This window comes from Pipistrellus kuhlii, unplaced genomic scaffold (assembly GCF_014108245.1).
Source record: "Pipistrellus kuhlii isolate mPipKuh1 unplaced genomic scaffold, mPipKuh1.p scaffold_m20_p_18, whole genome shotgun sequence".
Taxonomy (NCBI): Eukaryota; Metazoa; Chordata; class Mammalia; order Chiroptera; family Vespertilionidae; genus Pipistrellus; species Pipistrellus kuhlii.
Window position 1 is genome coordinate 8,610,293 of NW_023425493.1, and position 22,549 is coordinate 8,632,841.

The 22,549-nt window shown below is 38.4% G+C and overlaps 1 protein-coding gene across 1 annotated transcript in view; it reads left to right on the forward strand.

The window, feature by feature from the left end:
- The window catches only part of LOC118721678 (membrane cofactor protein-like), a 34,466-nt gene extending 22,568 nt beyond the window's left edge, over nucleotides 1-11,898 (forward strand). Inside the window, exons 7-10 of the mRNA XM_045583416.1 lie at nucleotides 4,791-4,976; nucleotides 6,254-6,356; nucleotides 11,348-11,433; nucleotides 11,753-11,898. Of these exons, the coding sequence (XP_045439372.1) occupies nucleotides 4,791-4,976; nucleotides 6,254-6,356; nucleotides 11,348-11,433; nucleotides 11,753-11,898 (521 nt within the window). The remainder of the gene's footprint in view (nucleotides 1-4,790; nucleotides 4,977-6,253; nucleotides 6,357-11,347; nucleotides 11,434-11,752) is intronic.
- Nucleotides 11,899-22,549: the final 10,651 nt, after the last annotated feature.

Sequence of the window (22,549 nt, forward strand, 5' to 3'; positions counted from 1 at the left end):
GCTTTAGTCTTCCATCCAGGCCTCCTGGAAACACGCAAGGATGACTGGGCCAGCTCTCGTTTCCTTTCTATCCTTCCTGAGTAGGGTGCTAGCTGCCTGTTTAAGGACCAGGCAGGGACCCACCATTTCCAGGAAACCTTGGCCTTGCACCCTGCAGCTGGAGCTGCCCGTGGACCCAATTGGATTAGACTTTGGCCAGGCCACGCCCCATTCCCTCCTCAGCTAACCCAGGGCCCTGGGGCCTATGCCCCGCCTCTGAGCATGCCATTGGCCCCGCCCCAGCGTGACGTAATGACCCAGTCCACGCCCACTAACGGCCATGCCCTTGACACTTTTTGAGTCCAGGGATTGTGGTGCTTCCTGGCCTCCCTCAAAACTACAGATACGCACTGTCCCTCGGGTTCCCCGCTGATGTCCAGACAATGACAGCATCCTTCAGCCGCCTGGAGAGTCCCTTTTCGCGGGGCTTCCTTGGGGTGCTTTTGCTGGCCCTAGAGTTCCTGCTACCCACATGCTCAGGTAGGGGAAGGGCCAGGGTGTCAGCTCTGGAGAGAAACTAGAGCGGGAGGGGAGCTGGCCCAGCAGAGAGGAGGGCGAAGGGAAGTTTGCTTGGTGTCGGGGTTAGGGGCTCAGGGCTTGGTGGACCCAGGTGATGCGGGTTCAGGGTAGAAGCCTTAGTCACAGATTCTCTGGGTTGTTCTGTGGGGGATTCAGGAGGGAGGGGACTCCATAGGGCCCGCGGTGAGGGTGGTTAAGGTGAAAGGTACTGAGCCTTGCCAAGCGCTGGGTGCAGCCAGTGTTTGTCTGGAGCCAAGCTGTGTCCCTAGCAAAAGCTTGCAGGTGTTTGAGGACTGAGCTAATCGAGATGCTCAGAGATTAACAAAGAACATATATGCATATGTGCATAATTTATGGGCACAGGAATGCCTGGAGTGGGGTAGGGGGTGGGGGACAGGATGGATGGGGCAGGAGGGCAGGGGAATGAGGAACAACTAATAATACTGTTAATAATTTAAAAAACAAGAGGGGAAGCCCTGACCAGGTGCTGAAGGTGAGGGCTTGCTCTCCAAGGCCCAGCTGTGTGTGGGGAGGTTGCTTGGGGGAGTGCTGGGCCCGTGGTCAGGCTTTGCCCTGTGCTCCTGGGCTCAGTGAAGCCTTGGTGAGTGGGCGCTGTGCCCACTGGGTTGGGCTGGGGGCTCCCAGGCCAGGGGGAACAGGTGTGTGCTTTCCAGAAGGATCCAGGCCAGAGGGGCAGGGTGTGGGGCAAGGAAGCTCACTGCTTGCTTTGTATGGGTTTGGGGAGCGCGTGTTAGTGAGAGCTAGCAGCAGGGCCTGGGATTTAGAAGGACTGGGAAGGACACGCAGTGCTTTTTGTACAAAAAGGTATCAGGCTGCTTGTTATCCCCAATTAATATAGGTATTGGTTTGCAGGCTGTTGCTTTTTTTTTTTTTACCATGGCATCATGTTCTAATTCCCATGCAATATAGATAATATCCTACGTTATTCCTAAATGTACTTTGGGCATTGTGTTTTCTTTTGTTCATTAGGTTGGGGCCCATTTGAGGGGAAGTTAGAAGCAACCAAGAAAATACTGGTAACAAAACCTAGTGATAAATTAATCATAATAAATGATCAACAATAACATCAATTGGCTTTTCCCCTATAGTTGGAGGCCATCCACTAAGTTTGATTCATGTTTCACTGAATGCAATATATAATGCAGAATAAAATACTTATTCTATAAAACATATACAATAAAAGGACAACCATTTTATACTTTGATGCATTTCTAACTGTCATTGTATGCATGTGTGTTTCTATGCCCAAGTGACTTTTAGGATCTTATTACATAGACAGTTTGTATGCTGCATTCTTTCCTTAGGATAATTCATTCAATAAAGATCTGCCTTGCATGTGCCAGGCCCTGTGCTATAATAGTTCTGGGGACACACTGGTGACCAATAACAAGCCACTCCTACTTTCATGATGCTTATTCCACTCTTGGTCTGTTTGCCCGGAAACACACATGAACATAAACATGTTTTGCTCCCTGTTAGACCCCCAGTGCCAGGTGCACAGTAGGCAGTCAATAAAGATTTACTGACATTTACTGGGACTGGCGGACAGTAACCAAACCACAGTGCTGGTGTGACAACCCCAATCAGGGGCCCTGGAGGAAGGAGCCTGACTCTCTGAGAGCCTTTAACAAGTGACTGCTGGGAGGGAAGGCTCTTCTGCTCAGAGGCCACACTCTGCCACTTTGGGGCTTCTGCACTTGCATCTGCCTGCAGACTAAATTGTCCCAGGTTCGATGTTAGCCAAGGCCACACGCCCAGGTTTCAGGCTCAATCCCCAGTACCCCTAGTGTGCAGGAGGCAGCTGATCAATGTTTCTCCCTCATCATTGATGTTTTTATCTCTCTCTCACTCTCTTCCTCTCTGGAATTAATAAAAATATATTTTATAAAAGATATATGGATCTCTAGCTGGTTTGGCTGAGTGGATAGAGCATTAGCTAGTGTACTGAAGGGTCCCAGGTTCGAGTCCGGCTAAGAGCACATGCCTATGTTGGGGGCTCGATACCAGTGGAGGACTTGCAGGAGGCAGCTGATCCATGATTCTCTCTCATCATGGATGTTTCTATTTCTCTCTCCCTCTCTGAAATCAATAAAAATATATATTTAAAAAACATATAGAACAGTATGTTCATTGCAGCATTACTTACAATAGTTAAGACTTGGAAACTAAGTGTCCTTCAACAAATGATTGGATATAGAGGGAGAGGTACATATATACAGTGGAATAAAACTCATTTATAAAAAAAATATTAAATACTGCCATTTGCAACAACATGGATGGATCTTGCGAGGATTATGCTAAGGAAATAAGTCAGCCAGAAAAGGACATGATAACTAGTAAGTTCCAGAAAAATGAACTAAAATATTCAGCAGAAGCTAACAGCTGTTGTTTTTTTAAGCAACAAATGAAAAAAGCAAAGAAACAAATAAAACAATTCACAAATAGTAACATGGTAGTGAGCAAGAGGTTAAAAGGAGGTGAAGGAAGGAGACTAAACTTTACAATAGAGTATACAGATGTCCTATTACAACATTGTGCACCTGAAATTTACATAATGTTTTTAACCAGTATTCACCCAATCCATTTAAGAGTCATATAAGTCATATATTCTTTGTTATTTGATAGAAGTAAATATATATATTTAATATATATAAGTATTTAATATATATAATATATATAAGTATTTAATTTACTTTAAGTAATTTATGTTCCACCAACGTTCCAATCTATGAAACCCAAGGGTGATCCTGAACCCCCTTATCATCCGGGGGGAAAGGTAGAATATGAAGTAAATATACATATTTACTTACATATTTACTTATAAGTAATTAATTTACTTATTTACTTATATACATTATAATATATATAAGTATTTAATATATATAATAAACATTATATATATATATATTTTTTTTAAGTTTAACATCAATCCAGGGCATAAGAAAAGAGATTTCTCAGGGATCAGCATAGATCTAGCTCCTTTCTTAGATCCTTACTCTTACAGGAGGGACCTCTGCATGCTGTTAGCCCTTCAGGACTTGATGTGTTTCCATCACATTATCTTACATACTAATTCCATCAGGTTTGTTAGGTTTTCAAGCCCACAGACAATTTAAAGGAAGAGGGATGTCAGAAGCAGGAATGATACTATCCTAGAAAGAAAGAAAAAACTACCAAAAAAATCCAGAAAGAAAAAATTCTAACAGCATAGCAATACAGTAACACAGCTTCAATAGCTACCTCAGAACTTTGGTGGCCAAGCATGATCCATTGATTAGTGAAGAAAGAATGCATTATATTTAAAATAGTGTTAAAGTTATAAATTTTAACATTTAATTAACCTTTTATTCACTTATTAATGTGAAACATATGAAAATGAAGTCTTATATTTTAAAATAGTTTAGTCCATAAGTATTTTGACCTATGAAATCCACAATGCTTATTTAAGAGTCAGCACCTACTATAGCATCTCTTGAGCACGCAAGGGGTACAGAGTATAGTAAGAAAAGAAGGCATGTGATCCTGACCTCTAGGAACTTTGCCTCCTGAAAGGAGACTGAGCCTGAGGTAACAAGCTGTCATCAGTTTGTGTTTCAAACTGTGTAAGAGTAATTTGATCCAGGGCTATAAAGCCTTCTTAGGGGGAGAGGTGAGTGTGAAATGAACTCAGAAAAAAAAAAATGGGAAGGATGCATATCTATAAATATATTTTAAACCAAAAATGCCTCTGCTGTCTCTCCAATTTACTGTTGAAAGAATATTCAGGTTATGCCCCCCCCCCCCAAAAAAAGGGGGGGGGGAAATTCAAAAGCTACTATTGAAAACAACCACACCTCATCTGATAGAAGCCTGGCACAACCACTTAAAATCTTGCCAAGGCCGAAACCGGTTTGGCTCAGTGGATAGAGCATCGGCCTGTGGACTCAAGGGTCCCAGGTTCGATTCCGGTCAGGGGCATGTACCTTGGTTGCGGGCACATCCCCAGTAGGGGGTGTGCAAGAGGCAGCTGATGGATGATTCTCTCTCATCCATGTTTCTGACTCTCTAACCTTCTCTCTCTTCCTCTCTGTAAAAAAAATCAATAAAATATAGTATTTAAAAATAAAATAAAATCTTGCTAAAGACCTCTGTTTGTTCTGGAAGGCCATAGTCTGTGACTGGTGAAAAAGAGAGAACACTTTATGTTCATGTTCTTATTTTGTTATGTCCAGATACCTGTGATGACCCGCCAACGTTCCAATCTATGAAACCCAAGGGTGATCCCGAACCCCCTTATCATCCGGGGGAAAAGGTAGAATATGAATGTCGCCCAGGATACAAGCATCATTTTCCTGCTTTTACCACCACTGAGTGTCAGCCTGATGGCACATGGACATCTCTCCGGGAGGCTTGTAGAAGTAAGTACACAACATTTTAAGTTTTATAGCTCTAGAGACTTTTACCCAATGTAGACTGCATATTCCACTTTTACCAGGATGGTTTTCTCATGTGGATGTACGTTTTAGGTAGCTGTGTATTTTTTCAGGTCTTAAAACTCGCCTGGAAATTTTTTATTTAGCCATCAATGCTCTGCGTCAGTGGTCAGCAAACTCATTAGTCCACAGAGCCAAATATCCACAAGACAAAGATTGAAATTTCTTTTGAGAGCCAAAAACCAACTTCTGCGCATAGGCCACAAAGTTTCAATCGCACTGTATGTGTGGGCCCACACGTGGTATTTTATGGAAGAGCCACACTCAAGGGGCCAAAGAGCCACATGTGGCTCGCAAGCCGCAATTTGCCAACCACTGCTCTGCGTAAATGAGAATCTTAAGTTTGGCCATCAGCAGCAACATGGATGGACCTCGAGAATATTATGCTAAGCGAAATAAGTCAGTCAGAAAAAAACTAAAAAAAAAACTGTATGGTTTCACTCATGTGAGATATAAAACTGAAACTCATAGACACAGACCACAGTTTGGTGGTCACCAGAAGGGAGACGGGATGCTGGTGACAGTAGTATGCGGTAACCCACATCCCACGTGGTTCAGGGTTTGGGATCTGGAGAAGGGTCCGCACGCAAATGAAGGAAACGAGACAAGAAATAATAATTTGGAAATATTTGGGGCCAGGCGGGCAAGCCCAATGTAAGAGAAAGGACTTCTACTGGTGCCCAGGCCTCGCCAGCCTTTTATTCAATTTTGGACACACAATCTAGCTCTTAGGTAGGTAATTGCGGTAACAGACAGACTATCTTAAAGGTCAATAAATATTAGAAAGATTTACTGTGCAACTATTTGGTCAAGAAATAGCTTGAGCCCCCATTGTCTGAACTAAACAATCGGTGCACAGCTCTGGCCCTTGCCAGGGGCTTAAGGGTCACCAGTATTCCAGATTCCTTCTTTACAAATCTCTGATAGTGAAGACAATGGTGGCTTCCCACAGCAGTTACTAAAGGGGACTAAATTTATGTGACCGTTTGGATGGTGGGCACACAACACAATATACAGATCATGCATCATAGAAATGTACGTTTGAAACCTATGTATGCTCATTAACCAATGTCACCCCGATAAATGTAATAACAATAAATAATAATAAGAAGATTTCCACCAACTTAATAGCCTGTTGTAGAATTTTTATTTTGATTCAAATCTGTTTTGAAATTGGTTTAAACAAATGTGTTTTCTTTTAGAAAAGTCATGTACACAGCTAGAAGAACTACTAAATGGAGAAATAATCTATGTAAATGGGAGTCATGAGTTTGGTACACAAGCTCAGTATGTTTGTAATGAGGGGTAAGTAAGCTGCTTCTTGGAGGAAGAAGGTCAATGTTGCTGGTCCCATTTTTGGTCTGGTTCTCTTCTTCTCAAGCATTTCCATTCTGTTGATTTCATCTTGCTGTCTGAGGAACAAGTTGTACTTACAGCCAACCAACCCTTGGGCTTTTTATGGAGACTGAAAAGATGTGTAATAAATAGAAATTTAACTTGCAGGAAACAAAATTGTGTCATACTAACTTATATAAGAAAATCCTAATATGTAAATCGACCAAACAAAGGAGTGATAGGTCGCTATGATGCGCACTGACCACCATGGGGAAGATGCTCAATGCAGGAGCTGCCTACTGGTAGTCAGAGCACTCCCACAGGGGGAGCACTGCTCAGCCAGAAGCCAGCTGATGGCTCGCGGTGGAAGCCTCTCCTGCCTCCGCTGCAGTTAAGGAGTGAGGCATCCCGGACTGTGAGAGGGCACAGGCTAGGCTGAGGGACACCTTCTAGGGCACGTGTGTCAAACACAAGGCCCGCGGGCCAAATCCCTCCCGCCAGGCCTTGCAATGTGGCCCGCACCGCGCTGTCATCACTGCACTCCGCTGCGTTTCCATCACAATGACAGTTTATGACTGTTCAGTAAACCATTTGGCCCGCGATTTAGGCTGGATTTTAGATTTTGGCCCCTTCTCTGATTGAGTTCGACACCCCTATTCTAGGGCATGAAATTTCATGCACCAGGCCTCTAGTAAGTAATGATAAGTCTATGTTAGTCATTAAAAATGTAGTAACTGCCGAAACCAGTTTTGCTCAGTGGGTAGAGCGTTGGCCTGTGGACTGAAAGGTCCCAGGTTCGATTCCGGTCAAGGGCGTGTACCTTGGTTGAGAGCATATCCCCAGTGGGAGGGAGGGGTGCAAGAGGCAGCTGATTGATGATTCTCTCTCTCATCAATGTTTCTAATTCTCTATCTCTCTCTCTTCCTCTCTATAAAAAATCAATAATATATATATATATTTTTTAAATGTAGTAACTATGGTGACATGGTCCTAAATTAAACTATAATAGGCCAAAGGGTGGAAAGAGAGACGGGAAATTGATCAGGTAACAGAAGAAATGGCAAGAACTAATGAAATGTTTGTTGAAACTTTGAATGAACTTCCTGAGCTACTTTAAAATCCTGTGAATAGAAGAGCTCTTATGGCTCCTATTCAGCAAGGGCTAGCTGACCACCAGATTTCACTGCGTCCTACTTACACAGCAACCTTTCCGATTGCTGCCAATAAACCATTCAAAAGCAGCAAACACTTCTTCCTACCATCTATGCACCTATCCCAGAACTAGCCCCACTTACCCTTCTTCTGCCCCCCCTTCTGTAGCCCATATAACTTCCTTCAAATTAACTTACCTCTTCCTCCTCAAAGCTGTAAGAGAACCCATTAAACCAGGAGGGCGTGGAATGCTTGCCTTCATCAGTCCCTGCTGCTGGTGGTTCAGACTGCATGTCCCAGACCTGGTCCTTTTTTCTGGTGAGCATATGGCTAGTCAGTAAGCCTGTTCCTTTTGTCTGTGAAGATTTTTGTTTCGCAACTATACCCACTTTGTGGTCAGAGAAGAGACACTGCATGATGTATATATTTTTAAAACCTATTGATTAGTTAATATTAATTTGTGGCTCCAAGTACGGTCTATCCCGGAGTATGTCCTGTGTGCATTTGAGGGGAATTTGAATTCTGTTCTATGGTGCTCTGTGTCTGAGAGATCTAGTTGTTGAAGTGTTGTTGAATCCTCTATTTTCAGTCTGATTTCAGTCTAGTTGTGCTATCTACCATTGTGAGTGGGATATTAAAGTTTCCAACTATTAATGGAGAAATGCCTGTTTTATAGAAATGTGTATTTCTCTCTACAGTTGTGCCAGCTTCTGCTTCATGTATTTTGAAAGTCTCTTATTTGGTGCATTAATGTTCATAATTATTATATCTTCTCGCAGTATGTGAAACTGATTAAAATATAAGGTGCTTATCTCTTATAAACTTTTCTGATTCAGTCTATTTTGCCTGAACTAATATAGTGATTCTACCCTCTTTTGGTGACAATGTGCGTGGAAAATCTTTTTCCATCCTTTCACTTTGTCCTTGTTCATCTCTTTGAATCCCAAGTGAGTCTCCTGTAGATAGCATATAGGTGGATCTTTTGTTTTTATCCATTCTGTCCATATTTACATATTGTCACATTTAATCCATTTAAATTTAAAGTAATTATTGCCTGACCAGCATTGCTTAGTGATTAAATGTCAAACTGTGAACCAGGAGGACACATTTCCATTCCCTGTCAGGGCACATGCCTATGTTTCAGGCTTGATCTCCAGTGAGGGGCACACAGGATGCAGCTGATGTTTCTCTCTCACATTGATGTTTCTCTCCTTCTCTCTTCCCCTCTCTCCAAAATAAAATAACATGTATATATTTAAAAAATTTTAAATAATTATAGACAAGGAGAAAGCTCTTTGTTTTTTAAAGCTTTTTTTTTTGTGCAGTTCTCTTTTCATTTGCTGGTTAAGTCTTATAATGAAATGATGTAATCCCTTATTCATTTTTCTGTTGTGTATATTCTATAATGATTTTGTTTCCAGTTCCCAGATGATTACATTTAAAATCCTAGACATATAACATTATTATTTGAATTTATAGCAACTTAAATTCAATATATTACAATAATTGATCCTTATCAGCTCCATCCCCATCCTTTTGGGTTGTTAATATCATACTATCATCCAAATAATAAATGAAATAATAGCTCTTATACCATTTATTTTCATTGTAAGATTAGTTTCTTAAATCACATAGAACATAAAAAATACATTTACAAACCATTGTTATAATAATGCCAGATTTAATAATTGCCCATGAATATACCCACAGTGAGATGTTGATCCTTAAGGCATGACTGATGTAACCAAAAAACATAGGTTTGGTTGCCTGCTGCAAGGAAACCCAAACTTGTAAGGCAGGTCCGCTACAAAAGGAAAGAGGTTTTACTCAGGTGCCCAGGACCTGGAATTCCCAGCTCAAAGGCCTTCCCCGCTTCCTGTCCAAGCCCCCAGATTTTATATTGATAGGGAGGATAGGAATTTTTTTCTATGCAATTTTTACCTTGCTAGATTTTGGCACACTTGGGTCCTGTCCATTCATCTTTAGAACTTGTGGTGCCCCAAGTGTAAGAATCAACCCCAGTACTATCTTAGCCAATGGGGGAGACTCCGCAGCGCAAGGACTGACTGCCCAGGTAACATTACTCTCTAGTGTCCTTTTATTTCACCTTTTAGGGCACTCCTAAGCATTCTTTGCATATTAGGTATAGTGGTAGCAACTTCTCTTAACTTTTATTTTTGGAAAGTCTTAATAGTTCCCTCACTATAAAAGCACAGTTTTGCTATAGAAAGGATTTTTGATTGAACTTTTTTTCCCCTCTATCATTTTGAGTCTATTAGTTCAACATCTTCTGGCCCCAGGTTCCTGATGAGATATCTGCTATTTAGTTGGGTCACTGACTGCTTTTCTCTAAGATTGTCAAATAAAAAAATGGCAATCCTAGATAGCATGGCTCAGTGGTTGAGCGACAACCTATGAACATGGAGATCACAGTTCAATTCCCAGTCAGGGCATATGCCTGAGTTGCTGGCTCAATCCCCAGTGTGGGGCGTGCAGGCAGAAGCCAATCAATGATTTTCTATCATCATTGGTGTTACTATCTCTCCCTCTCCCTTCCTCTCTGAAATTAATAAATAAATTATATATATGTGTGTGTATATATATATATATATATATATATATATATATATAATTTATATATATGTATTTTTTAATGGCAAGAGCCAACACAACAATAGCCGTCCAGTGTGAAAGAATCAAAATTTACGTCTTTTTCTTGTCAGATGGGCAAAAGTATATTTTTTGGAGTGCCACAGAATTTTAGTAATTAGTTTTTGTGTGCCATGAGATGAAAAAGGTTGAAAACATCTGACATAGATATTCTCAAAGAAGTGTTAGCCTCATTGAGAAGCACAATATATACAAAGGTGTCCAAGGAAAATAATAAACAACAAATACCACAGAAATAGACTTGTTCATGATCATTATAAGGAGAGTGCAGAAGGAGAGAGTTCTATGAATTTCAATCATCAGAGATTTCATGGAGGAGGGGGGCTCCCTGAGCTACACCTAGGACTATACCCTAATCTGAAGAGTATTCAGAACGTCAAAAACTTGCGTAGCTCTCACTATGTTCCAGATGCCAATTCACCTGCTACTCAAAACCATCCCATGACATATATACCTTTCCACACATGGAGGATTTAAGAAAGAGAACCAGCCCCAACCATTTTGACTCAGAGGTTAGGGCACCAAACTGTGAACTGAAGGGTCCCAAGTTTTATTCTGAGCAAGGGCACATATATAAATGCATCTCTTTCACATCCATGTTTCTCTCTCTCTGTGTCTCCCCCTGCCTTCAACTGACCCTAAAAATTAACTGAAAAGAAATCATCAGGTGCGGGTTAACAACAATTAAAAGTTATAAAAAAAATAAAAAATAAAGGGAAACATTAAACAATTTGTCCAAGCTCAACAAGCAAGTCAGCCTTGGAGCTGGGACTCAAATGCAGTCATGTCAGCTCTTGGGCCAGATCTCTCTGCTCAATAGTTGCCCTGACAGAGCAGAATGGCATGAGCAAGGACATAGGTGTGACAGTGCGAGGTGCCTGCCAGAAGTAGCAATCACCAGACTGTCCAGCGTGACAGGTTTATTTAGACACTTGGCTATAAGCCAATGTGTGTTCATATGAAGAATCTCTCCATTTCATTACATTGCAGATTCAGTTAACACATTCAATACCTGTCACTTCAGAAACTTCTCTTTCAAGGTACTGTAGTGCAGAAAAACAACCATACAAAAACTTCTTTATTAGTATGTGTTCTTGTTAACTGATAAAGAAACAACAGCCATTTCTTTTCTCATTTAGTTATTATTTAGATGGAATAGAAATTCTAACATGTCAACTCTCTGGAAATGATGTGGTATGGAGTGGTGATCCACCAAGTTGTTACAGTAAGTACATTCTCTCTTTAGAATTTACAGCAGCCGTTCTCAAACTTTTTGGCCTGGGGACCCCTGTATACTTTATAATTAACCAAGACTCCATAGAGCTTTTCTGCAAGTGGGTTAGTGATATTGATATTCCTTATATTGGAATTAAAACAGAGATTTTTAAATAATTATTCATTTTAATTCATTTTTAAGAACAATAAACTCAATGCATGTTAACAAATGCAACATATTTTTTTTGTAACATCAAACATTTCCAAAACAAAGGGAAAAGTGTCATTCCTTTACATTTTTTCTAATCTCTTCAGTATCTGGCTTAAAGGAAGATCTCCAGATTCATTCTGTGGCATTATCAGAAAGTTTGAAGCCATTGGAAAATTTCACATAAAGGATGACATGAGAAAAGACAAAATCGTGGTATACCTGAGAACCACTGATTCAGGAATGGATGTAGCATTTCTCAACTAGCACTGAGTTTTCCTAAATCATATTTTCTCATTAAATCGTCAGCATCTCTTATGATTAGAAAAAACTTAGCATGGCCTTACAGATACACACAAGTATTTCATACAGATAGCTTCTATGGGTATTTAAGAAAATAGGTTTTATTCTAGAATTTCATTTTTCTACTAATGGTTTAAGTTGGGATAATACATTTCTTTCTATAAACTTTGTTTTAAATGTATATTGAATTTTCAGCTAGATGTAAAAATCATATGATAATGAACTATGGAAGGCAATTCATAGGACACGACTAATGCTGTCTTAATCTTTTTCTTTTTCTATTGCCTTTCCTGTCCTTTTTTATTTTCTCTTTTTAAGAGATTTGGTGTAAATCACCTAAACAAATACCAAATGGAAGATTCATCAAAAACCAAAAGGATAGATTTGAATATAAAGAAGAAGTTACTTATGATTGCAATCCTTCAATAGGACTAGATGAATATACACTTGTTGGAGAGAGCACGCTTGTTTGTTCTGGGCTTAACCAATGGAGCTCAGAATCTCCTGAGTGTAAAGGTAATAACATTTTTATTTCTTTCCCTCCCATTTAAAAACAAAAACAGTGTGGAAACTTTTACCAACTTTTGAATACTTTGGCCACCAAGTAAAAAAAATAAATAAATACAGTCATGTATGCTTGTTCCTCCAAACATGCATATTTGTTTCTAATCTAATTTATGAGTGAAATAGAATAAAAATAATTCTACTGGCAGAGTTTCCCACTATTCACCACATACATTCTTGACATTGCTGTTTATACATTGTTAATTACTATGTATATGCATGAATTAAATTTTTGGGGGCTAGAAAGCATCAAAAAACATACACTGGCTTTAATGAAGTTTTATTCATAATACAAGAAGTTTGACAGTTCTGGCTAGCCAAAATGCTAGAATAAATTGTAAGGGATTGACCTTCTCATCAATCAGATTAATAAAGTCTAGGCAAAGCATGCAGGCATACATTGTTTAATTGTGCTTGTTTTATTGCCCTTCACACATATTGCATTGTTTTGTTTTTTTTTTGCAAATTGAATATCATAACCCAGCAAAACAACTGTAACCTTCTTTACTTCAATACTCATTTATTGTTGTAGCCTGAAATTACTCAGAGGTTTACCTATACTTAAAAAAAATGCCTAAGGCATTCAAGCATGACCAAAAGTTGAACATACTGGAAAGTATTTGACTCTTGAACAAAAGGAATCACTGAAACAGGAAAATATGTTCTCTTTTCTAGTGCATATGTAATAATTCTAGCACCATGTTCTAGACCAGTGTTCGGCAAACTCATTAGTCAACAGAGCCAAATATCAACAGTACAACGATTGAAATTTCTTTTGAGAGCCAAATTTTTAAAACATAAATTTCTTCTAACGCCACTTTTTCAAAATAGACTCGCCCAGGCCGTTTTATTTTGTGGAAGAGCCATACTCAAGGGGCCAAAGAGCCACAAGTAGCTCGAGAGCCAGTTTGCTGACCATGGTTCTAGACAATATATTTACTTTTTTAATTTCAAAAATTGAAATTATTTATGATACAGTATCTTTACAATGGAATGAATGTAGAAATCAAAACAAATATGTTTATAAAATCCCCAAATATTTAAAAATTATGAAGACACCTCTATCTAACCCATGAATAAAAGGAGGATTCACAAGGGAAATTAGAACATGTTTTAAATTGAGTAGAAATGAATACACAATATATTGAAGTATCAAAATTTGTGGAATAGAGCAAAAACACTGTTTAGAAGAATATTCATACCATGAAATACATACATTAGGACAAGTGAAAAGTTTCAGCTCAAGAATATAGGCTTTCACTTTAAGGAACTAAAAAGGAAAAACAAGTAGAATACAGAACAAGAAAGCGGAAAGAAATAATGATAGAAATCAATAAAATTGAAAAAACATGTAGAGAGAATCATTGAAACAATCACCTGGTTCTTGGGGAAGATCAATAATATGGATAAACCTATAGCCTGTGTGACAGAAAAAGTAGAAGGCACAAATTATCAATATCAGGAATAAAAAAGAGAACATCATTAAATACCCTGCAGGGCAGCATGGCTTAATGGTTGAGTATCCATCTATGAACTAGGAGGTTACAGTTCAAGGGCAATTCAGTGACCCTGGGAGAAGGGTCAGTAGAAATTTATTAAAAATGAAGTTAAAATTAAAAAAAATTAAAAAAAAGATTTGAAGACCTGACCAGTATGATTCAGTTGGTTTGAGCATTGTCATATTCACCAAACAGTGATGGGTTTGATTTCTGGTCAGGGCACATACACAGGTTGTGGGTTTGATCACCTGTTGAGGTGTATATGCAAGCATCCGATCTCTGTTGCTCTATTACATCAATGCATCATTCTCTCCCTTCTTCTCTAAATTTTTTTAAAATAATAATAATAGCATGTCCTCAGGTGAGAATTAAAAATAAAGGTTTTGAGATAAAAGCTAAAAGGATTGACACCACCCTGCCTGCACTACCAGAATTGCTAAAGGAAGTTCTTCATCAGGATGAAGGGCAAAGATCCTGATTCAGGTCCCCAGGCGAGGAGGAAGTGCACTCTTCTGGTTTAAAAGCAGAGCCTTATGGACCCTATGATCCCTCAGATTTAATCTCAGAAGGTGTTTTCTTGTATGTACTGCCCAGCCCAGTGTTGTTTTTTTGTTTGTTTGTTTGTTTTTTCCAATTTCTGTGAAACCCATTACTGGATCCTGGAATCAATCCAGAGGGTCCTGCCCCGCACTTTACTTTGTAAGAAGTAGAACAGAATGGGGACTACCTGAGTCCATGGGTATGAAGGCTAATTATGAAGTTTTACCTTTATCTCAGAGCTGTGAGATTTCAATATAAAATGTGGGGTTTGATCTCTGAGTTTCAGTCCAAAATATTTGGAAAACACGACCTTAAGTTCACTGGCCTTTCTATTTCTCGCACATCCCAGTTCTTGCATGTTGTTGACACCTGATAACTTTCTCTCTGCATATGTTTGCATGACTACCTTCTTTTCAACTTTTTACCTTTGAGCTCAAGCATTACCTTAATACAAGAGCCTTTCCTGCCTTTCTAGAAGATCAGGATACTAAGTCAGTGTCAGCCTGAAATTAAAAAAAAAAAAAAAAAAAATTCCTAGAGCTAAAAGAACATCCAAAGTTGCTTTTGTACTTACCTCAAAATTGTATAGAGTAGTCAGACTTTCTCAAAACTTGTCAGTAATGGGAAGCTTTTAGGAAACCAATAATGTATAGTAATGAAGGTCTGTTCTGGGTGTGAAAAGGTTATTAGATGTCTCTGTATCTGTTTTCCTGGAATTAAAATGCACAAATAAAATTGTTGTTGTTATTGTTTTTAATTAACATTCTGCCTTCCATTTCTTGTCTCTTTGTTCCCACGGGAAATTACTAATTTTCACTAGTTTTTTCTTTCCCCTGTTAAACCAGCTTTCTATTAATTCTGGAATTTTTTCACTTTTCAGTGGTCAAATGTGAATATCCAGCACTGGAGAATGGGAGAGTGGTGTCAACAAGAAAAAAATTTGAGTACAGATCAGAGGTTACATTCCAATGCAATGAGGGATTTCACCTTGAAGGCAGCAGCACTAGTGTCTGTGAAGTCAACAATACTTGGGAGCCTGAGATCCCAAAATGTATTAAAGGTACAAATGGGGGTCTTTTTTGTCTTTCTTGTTTAGATTTTATTTCTTTGATATTAAATAGCAATGATATGGAATAATGGAAAAGAACATTTTTTAATTTAACTCCATCTCATATTCATTTCCAGACAAGGGGGTATGACATCAAATGTATGTTTCCATTGAGTCTTTACACATACATCACACAGGTGTCTAAATTTCTGTTTTCTGGCACTTCTTATTGATCAAAATGTATAGCACTCATTTTCAGATAAGCTGAACCACCATTTCACATTCCCACCAGTGAGGCAGGAGGGTTCCAATTTCTCCACCTCTTTACCAATACTTGGGTTTGTTGTTTTTTTCTTATACTAGTCATCGTAATGTATATGAAATAGTCTCTCATTGTGGTTTTTATTTTCATTTCCAAATAATTAGTGATCATATTTTTATGTACTTATTGGTGTTTTGTATGTTTTGTATATCTTCTTTGGAGACATGTCTCTTCAAGTCTTTTGCACGGTTTTGATTTGGGTTTTTCCTATCACTAAGTTTTAGGAGTTCATTATGTGTTTAAGATGTTAATCCCTTATCAGATATATTATTTGCAGATATTTCTCTCTATTCTATGGGTTGCCTTTTTACTCTGTTGATAATTACCATTGATAAAAGTTTTTAATTTTGCTGAAGTCCATCCAGTTTACCTATTTTTTCTTCATTGCCTTTGCTTTTGGTAACACACTCAAAAAATCGTAGTCAGATCCAAAATCATGAGCTTGTCCTCTGTGCTTTTTTGTATGAGTTTTATAGTTTTTGCACTTTGATCGACTTTGATTTCATTTTTGCATATGATGTAAGATAAGGCTCCACCTTCATTCTTTTCTTTGTAGATATCCAGCTTTCCAAGAACCATTTGTTGAAAAGATTGCCCTTTCCCCATTAAATGTTCTGAGCACCCTTTCATACAATCAATATATGCACAGGTTTATTTGTGGGCTCTGTATTCTACTCAACTGGTCTACCTGTGGTTATGCCTGTAGCACTGTGTTTTTGATTATTGTAACTTTTGAGTAAGTTTTAAAATCAGAAAATGTAAGTTCTCTCAACTTTGCTCTTGCATTTCAAGATTGTCTTGGCTATCCCTAGTCCCTTGAGGTTCCATATGAATTTTATTTTAGATTTTTCTATTTCTGCAAAAAGCATATTCAAGATGTGATGGGGTTGCATACAGTCTGTAGGTTTCTTTGCATAGCATTAGCATCTTAACTATATCATCACTTCCAATGCATGAGCACAGGATATCTTTTCATTTATTTATATTGTCTTCTATTTCTTTCAGCAATGTTGTATAATTTCCAGTGTCGGAGTGTTTCACCTCCTGGTTAAGTTTCTTCTTTAAGTATTTTACTCCTTTTTTATCCTCAACCAAGAATATGTTTATTGACTTGAGAGAGAGAGAGAGAGAGAGAGAGAGAGAGAGAGAGAGAGAACATGGATTGGCTCCCTTCTGTATATGCCCCTACTGGAGATCAAACCTGAAAACTAGGTATGAGCTCTTACCAGGAATCCAGCCACAACCTTTTGGTGTATGGGATGATGCTCCAACGAATTGAGCCACTCTTACTTGCCGGAATCTGCCGGCAACGAACAGTACCTGAATGAGGGGGTGAGGATAAGAAAAAGACAGACAAGAGCAGATGGGGTCGGGAGGGCTCAGACCCGAGGTCTGCAGCCCCAAATTTTATTTTTCCAATCTTTAAATACAATTCTGAAGGAGGAAATATTTATTTCAGGCAATCATGCAGGTGGCCGTTTCTGCTAACAGGATGAGTTCCTGTACAGATAAGTTCCTTCAGCACCTGACCTTTTACAACCACCTATCTTCCTCTTATCTCACAGCTCCTTCTGTGTCAGCAGGCTCCTATTAATTGTTTTACCCTAAAGCAAAGACATCTGCAGTTAGCAGCATTCCTAGGGGTAGTAGTAATTTTCCACTTAGGTTAATGGAAAGGGGGGCACATGGAGAGCTGTGCCCCTGCATATAGGACCACTGCATTCAGGGCAGCTCCCCACACTTACTTGATGCTATTGTAAATAGATTTTCCTCATTTCCTTTCTAATTTGCTACTTGTTAGCGTAATGAAGTGAAATTGATTTTTACTTGTTGATTTTATAGACTGCAACTTTGCCAAATTTATTTATTAGTTACAACAGGTGAGTGTGTGTGCATGTGTATGTGTGCATCTTTATAGTTTTCTACTTAAATGATCATGTCATCTAGGACAGAGGTGATTTGATTCCTTCCTTTCCAATTTGGATGCTTTTTTTTTCTTTCCTAAATGCTCTGATTATAACTTTTAATATTATGTTAAATAGAAATGTCAAACATGGTCATCCTGTCTTGTTCCTGATCTTAAGGGGAAAACTTAAGAGTCTTTCATCTTCAGGTATGATGTTAGCTATTGGTTTGTCATAAATGGGCTTTCTTATGCTGAAATTTATCTGCATTACAGAATCACCTCTAAACCATTTATTAAGCTTTCCTGTATCATTTAAATATAAGTAGAATCCCATTTAATCTATAGGCTATTATTGAGTCTACACTAATGACAAATTTGCATTCTCTACCACATAATATTGTCACAGGAAATGTTACTGGAGAGGAGGAAGAATGCTGATGACTGAATATAAATTTATAATATTTATGATACTACTTTAAATGAAAAACATTAATATAATTTATATAAGGAAAATAAAATTGTAAGAGATTTTGTATGAAGGCAAAAAATCCAAACCTAGATATTTAGGATTTGTAAGCTTTACTACTTTTTGCTCCTTTTTAAAGTTTTTTTTGTTTTGTTTTGTTCTTCTAGAAGATTCCATGCCACTGATGAAGCACCAACTGGAGCTGATGACTTAGGTATTATTTTGGTTATTAATAACACTCAGTTATGAGACCTTGGAGTTCTCCATGGAAATATCATATTTCAATTAACACCTGTGGTTCAAGAAGAAACAACCTGACATGTGAGAGTGGACATTTGCATTTATTTTTATGTACAGATTCCATGACAAATGGAAGCAGTAGTATGTGTAGACACATGCATATAATACAGCTTTAAGAGGCCCCTCCAATTCAAATTCCTAGTGGGGTGAGGGAACTTTCTCAATTGCTGTGTTTATTTGAAGGTTGAAATATAGAAAACCTAACTTGCTTTCCATGTGATAGTGTTATTTTGTAATGACAATTTGTAAATAACTTTTCTATCTATTCATACCTTGTATACACAAGCAATAAAATAAGTTTGGTTAATTTTTTTTTCTATAATAGGCTGGTGTATCACACTTTATGTAGGCTCACATAGTTTACACAATATGTGTTGAAGGAAAGGATCAAGTATGGTTGTGGCAGTTACAGGAAATATAAGAATTTTTGATAAATGAGTGAAGAAAAATGTGTATTACTTTTCTTTACATTAGACTAGTTTAGTAAGGTTAGTCTTTTTATAAAACGCATGTTAGGCCGGTTAGGTTTCCCCTCTGAACACTGTGGTCAAACTGTCACTGTGCCAGTAAATCCAAAGCACCTTCATTCTTTAAACACTTGATAATTTTTTTATGAAATAAAAAAGCAGAGGTAAACATGCCAACATATAATTTAATCCATAAATTTAATAAAAATAATGGCAGTTTCAGAGCAGAGGTGCTACAGAACATTTCTAAGATTTAAGATGTTGTAGTAGTATTTATGGCTTTCTGGACAGTCAAAATGCATGGTTGTTTCTTTACATAATTTATTCACATGCTTTGGTGTTTCATTTGCATTCTTAAAATACTCTTGGTAATTAAAATTGTGTCTCATTAGGATTGCATGAGAAAGGATTGATAAAATAATGTCTTGCTTGTGAAAACTGCAAAATAGATCTATATAATCAATTAATAGAACTTCATTAATGATTTATTCCACAGACTCAGTTTTTGGGGACAAGGTAAATGAAATTTCTAACAAAATCATGGAATGATAGACTGAACACTGAATTAAACCAACTGGAATGGGAAAAATACCTTCTTAAAATGATTTTTCTCTAATGTAGTAAATTCTTGTTTTTAGACTAATCTTTCTAATTTTAATCATAATACAGATTTTTATAATGTGGTGGGATTGCTACAGACAAAACAATGACAACTGAGATCCTATTAAGAGTTTCACAAGTAGGACTCTAAGCTGGGATTCATAGGAGAAGGATTCTGTGATCAAAATGAGCTGGATGCACTAGCTGTCACACTAAACTAGATTGATGAACATTTTCTTTGCTATAGTTTATAGATGATCTCATCAAAATTAAAGTGTGTCAACTATGTGGAGACCCACATGTGTTCAATTCCCTTCAAAATGGCTTTATTTTTTCTCAGATGGAGGGCTCATTGCTGAGATTGTTCTTACATGTCCCAAAACTTGGATAGCACTTACATTAAAATATTAATGTGTAGAAGTGCATTTATAATTATTTTTTTAGTTTCTACAGTTTTTATAGCTTGAAATTAGGTAAACCAGCCTAGAAATACCTTACCCTTTATATGATAGTCTACTTTGTGTTGGTGACTGTATTTTCTTTTGTAGTCTAATATCCACTAAATATCCCAAATATTCATTGAGTGATATTAGAAATTAAGCAAGGACTCTTCTCTGGCTTACTGCAGACCCTAAGTGATTCTGGGGAACTTCCTTTAGACAATGAAGAGTCCAGATAGAATATGAATGTATATGGGCTTAAATGCAATAATATTTCTGCCCACTGAAATGTAACCAACATTGATTTCTTCTGCTAAGTTTGAAACTTGGTACTCATTTTTAGAGTTACAGGTCATTTGTTTTCTGGTTTCTTATAGATCTTGCTGTTGCAGTAGTTGGCACCTGTGTGTACAGTGTCTTCACATCAGGAAGAGACAGTAAATTAAACACATTTCTTGAACTTTTCAGGCCTTCTCATCTTGATGTACTTGTGCAGCTTTTGCTTGCATCTGTATTGCATGCTGCCTTGTTTTAAAGTGTCCCTTCGTGAGTGTGCTGTCAGGATTGCATTTCCTGCTAAAACATTTTCACCTCCTTTTGATATTATTGTAAAAAGGCTAATTCATGCAGAGTTGTTTTAGCTTTTACAGCCGTCAGAAAAATTCCTGTGGGGTTGGAGGTTTAAGTTCTACAAAAATTATAAATCTTTAAAGTGCCTCCCCTGCCCTAGTTTTACCCTATTCCTACAGTGGATTGGGAGCCAGACCCTGGTTCTTTTTAAAATACCCACAGTGCCTTCATTTGAATCGTATTTCATACTGTAGGACTCATGATATACATATTTTCTTTCTCTCTTTGTAGTATATTTTTAACATCACATACACACAGCAGTCCGAGTACAAAATCCTCTTGGTGGGATATTTTTACAATTTCAAATGTTTCACATAGAAATAATTTCTAAAGAAAGAAAAAAAAAACAGCTTTGTTTCTCATATTCTCTCTTTGTTTAAAACACTAAAGCATCAAGCTACTTAAAGCTTCTTAAACAAACACGAAGCAAACCCTCTAGCTACCAGTCAAAGGCTCTATGAAAGGGGAAGAGGTATCTGAGCACTGCAGCCTGGATCCAAGGTCCAGTCCCACAACTGACCTGAGGTCCCATGTCTGCTGAGCTCCAAGTGCTGCTGCTGCTGGGCCTGGGCGACTGTGAGTAACTGGGGTGAAGACTGCCATTGCTGGGTATGTGTCCTTGAAATATGCATAAGCACCTTCACGTTTATGAGCAAATGTTTCTCCTGTTTTAGGTGATTGGTTTACTTTTTTAAAGATTCTTCATCCTGTGTACAGGCTCCAGAAAGGAGTTAAGGTGTCACGTGGGGTAACTAATAGGCTGAGGGAGGTGCAGCAAGTGGTGCCAAAACAAGTGAAACTCACAGAAACCTTGTAGCTATTATTATGGTGACCACTACCTTGTTTTGCTCTGACTATAAAATAAAGCCTCACTTGCTGGCTGGATCCTTCTCTGTGTCCTCATCGAGGCACAGGAGATCCACCGAGGCACAGCTATATTCTCTTTGTGTGTCTTGTCTTTCATCTTTCGTCACACGCTGCTCCCCTCAGGCTCACTGAACCCTTGGCTGTGCTAGCAGGGCACAAGCTTGACTATAAATAAAGCATGTGACCAACATTTATTTAACTCTAACTTGAAGGTATTTTTTAAATATCTATATTGATATAAACTATATAGGGAGCAATTTCAAGGTGAGGAATTTGCATTTGCATTGTTAAAGGAGATTCTAGGTTTAAGGAAAGTAAGCCACTCTGGTTTTCTAAAATTTACTAATGTCTGACCCAGCTAATGTTATAACTCAGAATGAACTTTTTAACATACTTTAAGAATTTTCATACCAGAACTCAAGAGAATTATTTAACCCGGTGTACTGACTTCCTGAAAGCATGCAAATTTGAGTGAGTGTGCCCACTTTTGTTCTAACCTACATGGCTTTCACCATTTCCAGTCTCATCCATGAAGGTTTGAAATGAAGCTGTGGTTTTCAAAAATCATGGCACTGCTGCCCTCCTGTGGAAAGTTAGAGCATTATGACAATCCTTTCCTTAGCCCAGGTGTTGGCAACCTGCGGCTCCAGAGCAGCATGCAGCTGTTTTGAAGCATTGCTGCTGGCATTGCCGCAGCTCCCAGCAGGGCCGACACTAGCAGGGCCGATAGCAGGGGGCGGGCGGGGAGCTGTATCACTTACCTCCGCCCACCTCCAGCGCTCCCAGCGTTCTGTGTGGCAAGTTGCAGGCGACTTAGCGTTGCTAGGCAACCACAGCGTCCCTGTCCTGGCCAGCCTCCTTCCACTCTCACTAAAAATCAATGGAAAATAAATTAATGCCATATCTACAAATGTGGATAATCTAAAAAGTGATGGTTGTGGTCATTCAGATTGTTAATAAGATAAT